This window comes from Mus musculus, chromosome X (genome assembly GCF_000001635.26).
Source record: "Mus musculus strain C57BL/6J chromosome X, GRCm38.p6 C57BL/6J".
NCBI lineage: Eukaryota > Metazoa > Chordata > Mammalia > Rodentia > Muridae > Mus > Mus musculus.
Window position 1 is genome coordinate 157,695,420 of NC_000086.7, and position 14,109 is coordinate 157,709,528.

The following is a 14,109-nucleotide window of genomic DNA, read 5'->3' on the forward strand; positions in this document are numbered from 1 at the left end:
ATTGAGAGAGAGAGAGAGAGAGAGAGAGAGAGAGAGAGAGAGAGAGAGAGACTGAGAGCGATTGAGAGAGAGACAGAGAGACAGAGACAGAGAGCAAGTGAGCTGTGCATTGAATCTGGACCTGGAGTGAAAGGCACTTGTGAGTTGCCCAACATGGGTATTAGGAACCAAACTTGGGTCTTCTTCAAGAGAATTCTTAACCTCTTAGCCATTTCTTCTATCCTTTGTGGTCGATATCCAAGTTAACTGTTAATTTTCCTCTTGGTTTTATATAAACATGCTAATTCTATGACAAATGTGCATATAGAAAATATGTATACTATTTAAGTTATAGCTTTTTGAAGTGATTTTATTGTTACATATGTGTTTCAAATTTTTACTTGGAAAAAAGTAACAATATTCTCTAGATTCCTTTTTAAAAAGATCTATTTGTATATTTTTATGTATAGGAATACACTGTAGCTGCGTTCTTACACACCAGAAGAGGACATGGGATCCCATTACAGATGGTTATGAGCCACCATGTAGTTTCTGGGAATTGAACTCAGAACCTCTGTCAGTGCTCTTAACAACTGAGCCATCTTTCCAGCCCTTGGATTCCTTTCTTGATACTAGTATTATACTTTAAAGCCTTTTCCATATTTTACTATCCCTTATGTTTTTATTAGGATTAAAATCGTGCCTTGGGGCTGAAGAGATGACTAGCAGTTAACAGCCCATACTGCACTTGCTCTTCTGTCTTTGAGTTCTGGTATCCATGCCAAGCTGCTCACAATTGTCTGCAACTCCAGTGCCAGGGGATCCGACACCCTGTTCTGGCTTCCATAAGCATGTCGATCCACACACACAAAGAAATAATAAAATAAATCTTTAAACAACATAAAGCCGCAACAACGACGGCAAAAAAAAAAAAATCCCACATCTTAACTGAAATTTTATGTGTTTGTATATCCTGTGGAATGTGATTCTAGAATTTTCATATTGGCTTTTTCTCCTTTGAATTTATTAAAAAATATGTTCCCATGTACAAAAGCATATATATGCTTTCTAAGGTGATGCAAATTTCATGCGGCCCTGTGTGGAAAAGTACATTTATATAAAGCCTTTTATATGTGTGCATAGCTTATCTGTATTGCTACTGTTCTCTTCTTCATTGCTAAGGGCATCCCAATTTTTTTGTAGGGTATTTTATGTTTTGCTATCATTCACACTTGGTTCACCTTTTGCCATCTATTTATTTCTTTACTTTATTTGCAGGCGTGAGACCCTTTCCCCTGCACCCTTACTTTATTATTTTATTTTTAAGCTATATGGGGAAATTGATTTTGGAGAACCGAGGAAGAATTTTCTTTTCCGTAGTCACCACTTCTCTTTGTTTAGATGTCCATTACAGATCCTGATTCTTGGAGCTATGTCTGCTATCTTGGAATGTCAAGGATAAAATGCTGACTTGTTCAGAGAGGCAAGGACAACGAACGTGAAAGAGCCTGGCGCTTTTGACATCATAGAATTTCTGAACAAGCCCAGAATTAGCTCTTTTCACATTCCTAGGTTTGTGAGATGATGAGATGCCTGTTATTCAGGGCTGCACCCTAATTGATACTGTACTTACATGTGCATATGCAGAGATGTATGTACATGGGAGTATGTGCTTCCTTGAGTGTGCTTTTTGTTCTGAGGAAAGAAGTTGACAGTCAAAAGTTAGGAATAGGCCAAGTGTATGGTACACACTTCATATCCCGGCAGTTGGCGGGGATGGGGGGTGGGGGGGGGGCAGAGGCATGCACATTTCAGTGGCTTTGAGCCCAACTTGGTCAACTTAGTAAGTTTCAGGGCAGCCAAAGCTGCATAATGAGATCTTGGCTGAAAAAAAAAAATCTAGGAAGGACTGACTGAGTTAGCAGAAGGAGTCTTCACTTAGTGTTTTCAACAATGAGCACAATGTCACTAACTTCACAGAGAGGACTAAATAAAATGATTCAAATGAAAGCTGCACTCTTGGACTGTAGTGTGTGTGTGTGTGTGTGTGTGTGTGTAGATCCAGTAGAGGTGAAGATATGTACACAGGTAAAAGGGACTTGGGTGAATTATGGTTTTGTGAACAACATTGCTCTGTTCCTCTAAGGTGATCTTTATTGAAATATGCCCAAAAGTCTTAAGCTGTCCCATCAATGTCCAGTACCCTCGGGTTTCCCAGTTTCCACAGTTTGAGTGAGACTCTTCTTGCTTTGTTTGCTCCTCATCTTGGCCGTCCCTGTCAGAAATAGACTTATCTTGTCCCCTGTCTCCTTGAGCCCCATTCATTGTCACTCATTGACACAGTATGTGCCGACGTGTGTGCCAGTGGCTCCCTGCACAGCAGGTGCAGACTTTTATGGGAGCCTTAAACTGACAGCAGTAGTGGAAATTTTAAGGGGTTATGGAATGAAGTCAAGTAAAGTGCTTGCCTTCTTGGTGCTTCTGAGAGGCCCCAGCTGGCACTGATGCTCAGATGACAACCACTCACCACTGTACAAGTTTGTGCCCCATTGATGTCCTCTGTGCTCAGTGACTTCACCCCTGACCAGGACGTGGTGCTTGACTCAGAGAATTTAAAGCTTCTTTTCCTCACATAGCAAGAATGGTTGATGATGTCTGGTGCTGAGAATGTCCTGTCATGATGGTTTGAAGTGTGGTCACCCAGGGGATATATTTTAAATCTGTCTATTCTGCTGAGTGTTTCTACCAAAGGGAAGATGGTTTAGTGTGGTAGCTCTTCATTTTTCTTGATGTTTATGTTTAAGTTATTGTTTTGTTGAGATAGGATCACTCTCCATAGCCCTGGCTGCCTGGAACTCATTATGTAGACTAGACAGATCTTAAACCACAGAGGTATACCTGCTTCTGCCTCCTGGATGCCAGAATTAAAGGTGTGAGCCACCATGCCCTTCCCGAAGGGAAACTTTATGTGAAGTTAATTTCAGAGACTAAAGAAGTTCATCAAAAAAGCCATGTTCAATACAAAGAGCCTTAGGATTTGGAAAAAAAAAAGTCTTTCCAGGTACCTAATCTTGCCCCTTGCCAAACCTAAAAGTAGCCATTCCCCTTTGTTTTATTCTCTTCTTCTGTCTCCTTTGTGTCAAGCTCTAAGGTTAATGCATCAATAAAAGCAAGGAAAGCCAAGTTAGCAACATCTCCACGGCCAGCAACCATGCCAGCTCGTCTGTTTTTAACCACGTTTGACCTACAAACTAGGACAATGGCTTATAGTTTGATGTTATGGTATAATTATATTATTTGGTGACTGCTTTTTGAGTGCTGATTATTAATTAACTTTAACAGCTCCCAGGTTACTAAGCTTGGATTCAAGCAACGTCCGACATCAGCACCCTGCATCCCCCAATTTTTAATGAACCTTTCCTCATTTTCTGTCCTCTAGATAATATAGCTAAAGATAGACTTTTCCTAGTTTTTCGAAGTTCACTACACCCCTCAGTAACTGTGAGAGAATGCAGCCAGCCTCCTCAAGAAGATTAGGAGGGCAGAAAGATAACGTAGCCACCTCCAGGCTGATATCTGAGCCCTGCTTTCCACACGGTCAAGCCTTTCAGAGGCAGCCAGCCTATGGCTTGTATCAAACTCTATATTTAGGAAGAACAACTGTGAGCTATGACAGGAATTCTCTTTAACACTTTAGCCTTAAAGCGAGTTCCCTTCTAGCCCGAGCCAGGAGCAGCTCTCAGGACTGGAGAGAGACAGAGCACTCCAGCTATTTCAGCCACATGAAAAGCACTGGAATTGAGATCCCCGCTCAGAGGACACCGGGAGTTCCTTCTATCCTGTAAAGCGCTTTTTGTGTTTTTGCACCTGGCCGCCTGGGACTGTCCTCAGGCAGTAAACCAATCCAGAGAGCAGGTAAGCAGAAGGACCCAGCTTTCACTCTCAACTTTCACAAGGAGCTTTTCTTGATCCCTAACTTAAAGTAACTACTCATAACTTTGTAGGTTGCTAAGTACTGGGTGGCTTCTTTGTCAATTCCCTGTACACTAGTGGTATCCCGGATTCTATTTTATAAAGTGTGTGTGTGTGAGCGCACGCGTGCGCGCGTGCATGTGTTCCTGTACATATATGTTGAAAGGGTATTGAACAGAAGGGATTTTCACTGACAGGGCTGTTAATAGAATGTCCACAGTCCAGATATGGTAACTGTGACCTTGAAGCTCTGCTGGCCAGTGTTACAGTCAGCCGCAGACTGACAACACTCTCTAAGCTGAGAATTAATCAGAGTAAATCTGGAATATTAGTTTTTGTGTGTGTTTGTTTGTCTAAATGAAAATGATGGTGAGAGTTGTTACACGATATAAGTTTAGAATCCCGTCTAAATGAAAATGATGGTGAGAGTTGTTACACGATATAAGTTTAGAATCCCTTTCTCCTTTCCCTAACTGCTAGGCTAGGTCTCAACAACAAAGTTGTGTAGACCAAACCATCTTTCGGAGAGCTTTGCCCTGGTCACTCTTTTCTTATACCCAGCAGGGTAGAGTGTCCTTGTCTATGTGGGCACAGATTGGAAATGCAAAAATTCTCTCTTTCCTCCCAGCATATTGAAGTAGTCAGAGCATCATACTATCCCCTCCTCTGGAATTATTTTTAGCTTCAGGACAGAAAATAAATCCCTTTGAGATAGTGCTTTATTCATTTCCTTGACCTTTCAAAAAGAACAAACAAAGCTCTTCTCTCCAAATAGCAATTGATTTTCCCCTCCATCTCTTCTTGTGAAATTAGTGATATTAATGTTGACCAGTTTTAGAACATTGGAGGGTTTTATTTAGAAGCTAGATATTAGATGCTGCCCAATCAAAAGCAAAGGGGAGGGGGAGTCTACCAACCATGACTCAGCACAAAGACCATTAAAAGTTCCCAGAGACTGCCAGGCAAACTTACCTGTGCCCAGTTGGCAAGCATCACACGTTTATTAAAGTCAATATGCCTTGTCAGACTTGCAGTGTTTCAAATTTTAGCCAGATTCAGCAGACAGACACAGCAGTTGCATGTTGTAAAGAGTATCTCTTTGGATGAAGAGCAGTGGCCCTGAAGTGGGTGGTGGTAGGGTAGTTTATAAATGCTTCTTCCATTCACAGAAGGGGCATGCAGATGTCAAGAGAAGATGCACTACACGATACATCCTGATGGAGGTGAATGCCCAACTAGGGAAACAGCCAGGGAACACTGTCTATTTTTATTCATCACTGTGCATTGCCCTGATTTCTCTGCAAATAATGAGGACAGCAGGAATTGCTGCTGAACTGATTTATACACATATTCTCTAGCCTGATGGTGAGAAATGAGAGCGGGGAGAGAATTGACTTGCTTATAGATGTCTCTATCAAAGATTGACAAAGATGTTAAGAAGAGATCCATGTACAGATGAGAATATAGCAAAACTAGACAGGGGAGACAAGGTCCATCCATCTAGTAGGCTCAGAGTTTCCTAGCAAATACTGTAATTGGTACAACTAGTCAGTGAAAAAATAAATAAAACTACGTACAAAAATCAATGCAGTATAAATAAAACCATTCATTGTCTGATGCTTTTGTATTTCAACTTGCTATTGTAATCACATAAAGGTGTTTCCGAATTTTCATAATTTAAATTAATATATAGTAACAATAAAAACAATGTTAATTAAACTCTAGTCATATACACACATAGCAAACACTGGTCAGGTCTTTTAAGTCTCATAAGGATTATTATTTTTACATTATTTCTTTTAGCTTTTGGCAAAAGGAAGCATCACAAATTAAGTTATTCTAAGCCTATCAGTTTGGCATTGAGGTGTGTATCCTAGAATGTCAAATTAGAAAGTTCTTTATGTGTCTTTGATGCAGAAGAGAAGGTAGCACTCAACTGGAAAAGGATCATAGAGAAAAATTTATCCCTAACTGTTCAACCTGTTGTTCTTACTTAATTTTTGATTATAGTAAAATTGGTTCTTTCTGGACCCTTATTATAGAAGCAGTATATTTAGATGAAAGTTTAAAAGTTCATGTATGTTATTTCCATGTACATAGCTCTCCAAACTATGTATTGAGCTATAGTAATTGTGGATATCTTAAAAATAAGTACACAATTTTTATCTTCATAGAATAGATGCCACCTTGGGAATGCCACCTCCCAAGGGCATCACGTTCCTCCATGACTAGGCACATCCTCTCACAAGGAGGCTAGACGAGGCAGCCCTCTGCTATATATGCCCTTTGGTTGGTGGCTCAGTTTCTGGGAGCTCCCAAGGTCGGGGTTTCGTCTCTACATTTAAAGCTGCAGATGAACACAGCACTCAGAAGCCACGAGTTATGGCTATTGGCATAAATGAGATAAACACCCACACCATGCTTTAGAGTTCAGAAAGCCTGATCAGAGGAATTCTGTCACTCAAGTCTTCCCATAGTCTGTGAAGCAGGACCATTTTAAGGAAGAGGAAACAGACTTAGAAATATTGAATGCCAGTGCCCAAATTTCAGGGGCCTTGTGTGAAACACTAACACAGCTCCCTGTGTTTGCTCAGCCCCATGTTAGCACACATGCATAGCAGTCAGTAGATAGAATTCAGTCAACTCATTTTATAGTTACGATTGAGAACAGAGAATGTTTTGAATTCAATGAGTTTTAAACTTTTTACTTGGTCTGGTTGATGTTTAACAGACAGCTATAAAAAAACAGGCTAGAGCCAGGTTCATTAGTGTTCTTTGTTCCTTTAGCTCCAGCAAACCATAGCCTATATCTCCAGGTGGGCTTTGGTTCCCGTGCTCAACGTTAGGACTCCGGTGTTTAAAGAAGGTTTGAGAAAAAAAAAGTGCTTCTCCATTTTGAGGATCTGATATGGTCATGGAATTCTACTTTCTTTCTAAGATTGTTCCACCGAAGAAAGATAGTTCCAGAACATTCTGGCTTCTATTGTTTCTATAATCTAGGCTTGTTGGGGATGGTTGGGTGGGACACATATGAAGATTAAAGAACTCGGCTCTTCAAAGAGTCTCCAAATGTCTTCAAAGGTTGCTGGGAGAAGATATATTCGCACAGCTGAGAGAGTATTCCAAGGCCGAGCTGTCATCATGGAGAATGGTTGCCCCTGCAGAACCGAGTAGCTGCCCTGGTAACAGCGAGCACAGACCACAAGTTCAGTTTCAAGCCGCAGCAGCCAGCCTCTGGTGCCGAACAAAGGTGTTTCACTGGTACCGCCTCTTTGGCTCTTGGCAGAAGGTCAAGAGGGCAGGTGAAGAGAGGATAGGGCCTTTCAAGTTTCTGATCACCTATCATTTTCGTCAGTGGCAAGGCTCGGTATATCTTCTCCTGAATGATTTATCGGGGTGCTCTAGTGTTCCCTCTCCCTGAGGCATTGGGAAGGAGAGTCTCCAAGTAACTGCAGAAACTGAGACTGAAAGAATATATGGCCAGTGAAAGGGGCGACTGCCCAGTTGAATCATGAGTTAAATTCTAATTTATCACGACCTTGAATCTGAAGGCTGCCACCTCTAACAGTGTCTTTTTTTTTTTAGGGCTAAGACCTTGTGAATATGTCGAAGCAGCCAATTTCCAACGTCAGAGCCATCCAGGTAAGTAGGTTTATTTGTGTTTTACCATCGGCTCTGTGGCTTCTGACCTACTGCGATTGTTCATCTCTGATTATCAACTTTAAGAAGAAAAAGTTCCTCTTTATAAGGCTAAGGAGGCAGAATTGAGAAAGGGCTGTAAGACTGACAGGGTATAATCGAGAGCTGAAGCTGTTTTTAATTGCTATGAATTGTAAAACAATCAAAGTTTTAAAATGAGAATTACATTTTACTAAACATACTAGATTCGCAATAACCTATTCTATCCTTTATGAAGAGCCAGAGAGAGGCTCCTGAAGGCTCCAAAATAATAAGTAGAAAACACTTCTGCATCTGATTTGACCAGTATATCTGGCATGCTTGTATTAACAAATACTGCTAGATGTGCAGCTGGGTCTTCATGTGGGTCCTGAACGACTGGAGCAGGGGCTATCCCAAAAGCTGTTGCCTGTACATGGGCTAGCTTTGTTTAGCTGGGTTGCCTTGTCTGGCCTCAGTGGGAGAGGAAGCGCCTAGCCTAGCAGAGACTTGAAGTGCTTAGATTTGGGGGATACCCAGGCAGCCCCCACCTGTTTAGAGGAGAAGGAGAGGGGGATAGAGAAGGTGTGGGAGGAGGTGACCTAGAGGGGGGATAGTGAGTGGGATGTAAAGTGAATAAGTATATATATGTGTATATACATATATATGTATATATACATAAATATTTCTCTCTCTGTGTGTATGTATGTATGTATGTATGTATGTATGTATATATAATACTAAAATACACTGTTCCCCATAAAGATGTATAGCTATTACTTGTTAATTAAAATATATATGGGATTTTTATAGGCCGATTGATAGAGAATAGAACATTTGATTTTCAGTTTTATATTCAACTGGTATATAGATAGAGCTGTAGGTCATAGTTTGCTTGACTCACTTGTTTCAAATGTGTATTTTGAGGCAGGAGGTTTAATTCAGTAGTAGGGCACATGAGTAGTATATGTGAGGCTATGAGTTCGAGTCCCAGCACTAATAAAATAAATCTCTCTTTAAGCAATATCCTTTAAAGTCAACTGTTCTCCCAAACCCTTGTGAGTTTTAAGTTTATGTGTTATTAATTTTCTTCATGCGATTCCAACAAACTTCCTCTTTGGTTGCTTAAGCTGGTTTGTGTCATCCACAAAGAGGAGATACAGAAAGCTGGCATTTTGAAATATACAAATACTATGAAAATAACTTTCAATATTGTTTTTTTTTCTCAAGACTAAATCTGTTATTTCTTTGGAGAGATCTGAGTTTGACTCTCAAATAGCTCCCAGCCTGAGAGACTCTGGGAACAATACTTTTTTGTCAAATTCTGTTTTCCTTTTATCAGCACAGCATCTAGCTGTGCTTTCTCCCAAGAAACTCCTTCCTTTCCTGGACTTTTCTTAAATGCTGCGCCCTGCAGCCCACAGTGGTTCCTGAATCTTGGAACAATAATGCCCTGACCCAGCATAAACACAACCACAAAAGGCTGACTGACTTTTGGGGTCTGCATTTGGCCAGACTGTGAACAAGATATTGAAGGCTGAAGAAATCCATGTTTACAGCATGGTAAAAGGGAGGGTGTTATTGAGATGGATCTGTACTTGTCATGACTAATGCCTACCCTTAAATTGATGGAATTCTTAAGTGGCGGGATGTATGCCAGTCTCTGGAAACCTGTCACTGAGCAAGCCCAAGGAGGAGCTGATGCATTTGGAAGGATTCCCTTCTATGTATTGAGCATTCTGGTATCTCTAGCTTGTGAGTCTCCGATGTATCCTGACAATAGTAGTGGGCATTATTTTGCCACTTGGATTCTTGAACCTTGAGCCTTTGAATTTTCTGTTTTACATGATATTCAAATATTACCAAGGACTCTGAACACAGACCACAGTCCTGAATCTATCTTGTGCTAGTGTAGAAAGACAGAAAAGGATTTCCTGCTGTTTTACCCTCTGGACCTCCATTTCCAAACCTGTGGCATGGATGCAATAGTAATTCCGTTTAGGAATTAACAAACGAGCATAGTAAATAATCACTGGAGAGCAGCCGTCATTCTATTTATGATCACAAGGGTAGTTTATCTCAGAGTCGTGATCCCTGCACTCTGTGCTCGTGAAGTGCTGAACAGAAAATTTCCTTTTTATTTTTCAGAATGCTATCAAGCTGCTTTTTCATCACTTCCTTTTAAAGCTGAAAGTGTATTGATTTTTCTTTTGTAGTGCCCTCTGGCTCATATAAATCTCCACTGAAAATTCACCAGCATTTTATTTACTAAATTTGACCTTGATGTATTTTAAGGTCTGCAATATTTAAAACGCCACTATTGGCCATTCTCAATAGCCGTTATTATGTTGCATCACAACACACACACACACACACACACACACACACACACACACACACCCCTACTTTCCTAACAAAGGCAATCAGCCATTCCTTGTGAATGTGGTGTTGTCTCTTTCAATATATTTGTTTGATGTCTCATTGAAAGGCCAATTTAATGGACTTTCAAATGAAATCTTTTTTCGTTGTGGCTAGCATCAGCACTATCCTGTATTTTCCTATCAACTTTACATTAACCTTAAATAGGGCACATTAAACAAACTATGGAAGTAATTACATAATACATAATGGTTCATAATAAGAACTTGAGATCATGAGTTTCTCTGAAGCAAACACAAAATCTGATTGATGAGAGAGCACTCCAATTGAGTAAATATCACCAGATGCTTTAAAATGGTCTAATCAACACATTTTAGTCACTTCAAATTAAAAAAATATTTTATTTTTACGTCTGGATGTTTTGTCTGCATGTAAATATGTGCACCACATGTGTGCCTGGTGCCAACGCCCACAGAAGCCTGATGAGGGAGGTGCATCCACTATAGGGATGATAGGAGTGGAACCTGGGTCATCTGAAAGAGCAGCCAGTGGTCTCACCTCTGACCTATCTTTCCAGTCCATAGTCACTTCTTTTTATTAGACTCTTATCTTCAATCCAATTTAACTGCCATTTCCAGGGGGCATAGTATATATCTAATCCAATTCAACTGCAATTTTCTGGGGGGGGGGGCATATTTTGTACCAGGAGTAGGGTATGCAACAATGAGTTGATACCTGATCTCTGTACTTGATAAGGTCATAGCCTAAGATACTTAACAGCCATATGACTTTGAGCAAGCAATTTAACCTCTTTGTTCTTCATCCTCTGCTTATCTGTTAATAGAATGAGTAGCAGAAGATTTTTCATAGTGCTTCTACTAAGTATGCAATAAATTTAATAGATGTAGATGCTAGGCCAGTGCCTAACTGATAGTAATTACTTAATAAATGGCTGCTATCATTCATCAATCAGTCATTATCATCACTATCTATTTTATCAGTTCCCAAAGTGTATGCCTTAGAAAACCATAAATTTCATGGGATATTGTTAATTAGATTAAGACTTTGGAAACTTTCTCAGAGTCCATTATTCTTAATAGAATCTATTCTTCTCATGAAGGCAATGTTCTCCAAGCCTTTTGGACTTTTCAGTGAGCAACCTTGCAGAATTCTGTTTTACAGTGCAAATTTCTAACAGCTTAGATTTAGATCTCTATTTTGTCTGGACTGAGTGAACGATTCTTTCAACTGTACTTTTCATAGGCAACTTTAAGAGTGTATGAAAAAAATATAGAGTCAAGCAGTTACAAATATCTGTGACTTTAAGCATCCTTTGTTTACTTTTCTGTAAAACCAAGGCAAACACTGCTATATAAGAGGACTGTTGTAATACATAAACTAGGTAGTTTATGACAAATCTCTGGTTGCTAGTATACATACTTCTTAAAAGATGACTATTCTGTCTATACAATTCAAGGAATGACATTGCTTTTTTTCTCATGGAATTCCATTTCCCCCATATGCCAGAATAACAGGAAGGATAAAATTCGGCTCATCCTTACAGAAGGTAGGTAGCTGTCTTTCATGTTTGCTTAAGATGGCCTCTGAACTGTAAGGAGAATCTAAATTACCATTATTTCCCAGTGCATTAAGTCTCAGCCAATGATGTAAAACCATTCTGAAGGAACCAGTTGATTTTCTGTGGACTAGAGAGAGCTCTTCAAGCTGCTTATAAAGTTATCTATATCAGATGTTGACAAAACTTCTAGAAAGGGCCAGACAGACAACAAATATGTTAGGCTTTGGTCTGCTTCAACTATCATGTCTGCTATTATTTTCTGAAGTAGTCACGGGGTCATAAAGTGGATGAATGTGCCTGTTTTCCAACAGCTTATTTAAAACTTTGATGATGGGTTACATTTGTCCTGTGGATTGCAACTTGACGATCCCATTGTTGATTATAATGGGAACTGCAACCAAGGCAACATCAGCACACTCTGTGTACTGGGTCATGGGATGTGACATGACAGGTGGCAGGGAAAGTTAGAACTGCTGAGAAACTTAATCCCATCAGCCATCTGTGCAGTAGCTTTCTCTAATGAGAACAAGAGATACCAGCCACTGGCCTGGTCCTCCTAAGCACAGCTATTTTGGGAGTTGTCACAGGCCCCTCCAGAACCTCAGCTCTCACAGATCCAGTCATCTCTGGGTTGTCATTGATCCATTCTTTCTGACGTTTGTCTTCTCCCATGAGATCTAAAGAACATCATAGCTAACCAGAAGAGTCTTATGCCCTAGTATTGATGTGCTATGTGATTCACTAGAATGGTCCTCCTAATTTGTAAGTAGATGTGTCACGTGACCTTTAAGGCTTTGATCAGCTTCTAGTAGTCTGTGAGTCTCTTGAGAGTAGCTTCTAAGGCTTAATTTTTGTATGACAAACATAGCTGTAGTTCTTCAATTACTGTGTACCTGCTACAGGGCAATGTGATTTTCATACATCATGAGCCAAAAAGGACTGAGTCCCATGATTCAGGCACTCAGTGTGATCCTAAAATGCAGTATTCTATGGGTTTCTTTCTAACTCTCCCCACCATTCCACCCCTGATAGAGGTGAATGGCTGTGGACCATCTCAAGGGAAACCACAAGTGCCAAGCCCACTTGGGAAAACAATATTCATAGTGTCTGAATTAAGAAGTTGATAGCCAATGGGCAGTGGTGGCACATGCCTTTAATCTAAGCACTTGGAGACAGAGGCAAGCAGATTTCTGAGTTCGAGGCCAGCTTGGTCTACAGAGTGAGTTCCAGGACAGCCAGGACTACACAGAGGAGCCTTGTCTCCAAAACCAAAAAACCAAAACGAAAATCCAAAAACCAAAAACCAACAAAAAAAAGTTGATAGCCACTTAAAGCCATATTAAAAAAAAGTTGGCTTGAACTGAAAAGCACAAAGCAAAGTAATCCAATGATGAATATGCCCTTGAAATATAAGTAAGTATGGCCATTGTATTATGTCTGGCTTAAACTGACTTTAATCAAGCTTTGTGTGATCCTAAATCTAACTCCTTTATCACATATTCAAGGACAAGATTTTTTGAAGTCCGGAGTTTTTAGGGAGTGTGTGGTTACTTACTATGGATAACTTTCCCTTGCTATGCAGCCCACATGCAGAACAAAATACTTCCATCCCACACATTTTAGTACATCTTGATTTTACCCACCCATTAACACTATTCTACTCTCCACAGTGCAGGGCATAAAGGTTCCGTGGAAGAAGAAAGCAGCTTCTGCCAAAGCAAAGACAGTCTACAGACAGGTTTTATAGACTGTTTTTCCTGGGGTTGGATTTATGGTTAAAACAACAACAGGATTTCGAGTGTATAACAGTCCTCATTACAAAGGAGCAGACGACCACCCTGCATGTCTGGTCACTTAATCAGTATATTGATTAAGCTAAAAATCCTAGCAGTGACAAGTGCTTTCCTTTGTATCTTTTACTTAAATTTAAAACAAAAGATAATTTTTATTTGATGTTTGTTTTACTGTAGAGGCAAGACCCTTTCTTTGATCATAGATCTACTGTTTCTTTCTTACATAAACCACTCAAGCACGCTGTTTATGATTTATAATGCTGGTTTCTTTAAAGTTCAGCAAGAACTTGAATATAGCAGTCTCACTCTCAAGTGGGTTTGGTGTTACTCCAACTAATGCCCTCTGATGCTTTGATGAAGTCTCAAACATTGGGACATGAGGCAAGCAGTCATATCCAGACTAAAATATGTCATGTTTTTAATACTGCCATTTACAAGTACTTCATAAATATAACCTGCCCTTCAACCAATTGTGCACATTTTCTTAAAAGCTGTACAGTACTTTCTTCAAATGTGCTTTACTGTGGATGACAAGATTACAGTTGAGTCATTTAGAAAATTGTTAAAGAGAACAAAGAATGTTGAGAAGAGAATGTTGGAGGGGAGAGGACCTTACAGCATGAAACATCATGGGTGAAGAACAGTGAATGAGTGGGAGTTTCTCAAAGCCGTTGAGTGGGAAAGTTTGATGTTCTGAATCACCTCCACACTTCAAGAAATATGCATTCTACAGCTTTAGGTTTTTAATTT

At 40.0% G+C, this 14,109-nt stretch overlaps 1 protein-coding gene across 5 annotated transcripts in view; it reads left to right on the forward strand.

Moving 5' to 3' along the window:
* Window positions 1-3,553: 3,553 nt before the first annotated feature.
* The window catches only part of Smpx (small muscle protein, X-linked), a 53,619-nt gene continuing 43,063 nt past the window's right edge, over window positions 3,554-14,109 (forward strand). For 2 of the 5 annotated variants that reach the window (NR_103722.1, NM_001252591.2), the window contains exons 1-2: window positions 3,554-3,894; window positions 7,537-7,593. Coding sequence is in view for 1 of the 5 variants with exons in the window: in NM_001252591.2 (NP_001239520.1) it covers window positions 7,555-7,593 (39 nt within the window). In the remaining 4 variants the exon portion in view is untranslated. Of the gene's footprint in view, window positions 3,895-6,940; window positions 7,319-7,536; window positions 7,594-11,514; window positions 11,555-14,109 lie in introns of those variants that run through there. The other 3 variants (NR_045569.1, XR_387086.3, XR_387087.1) reach the window with 3 other exon arrangements.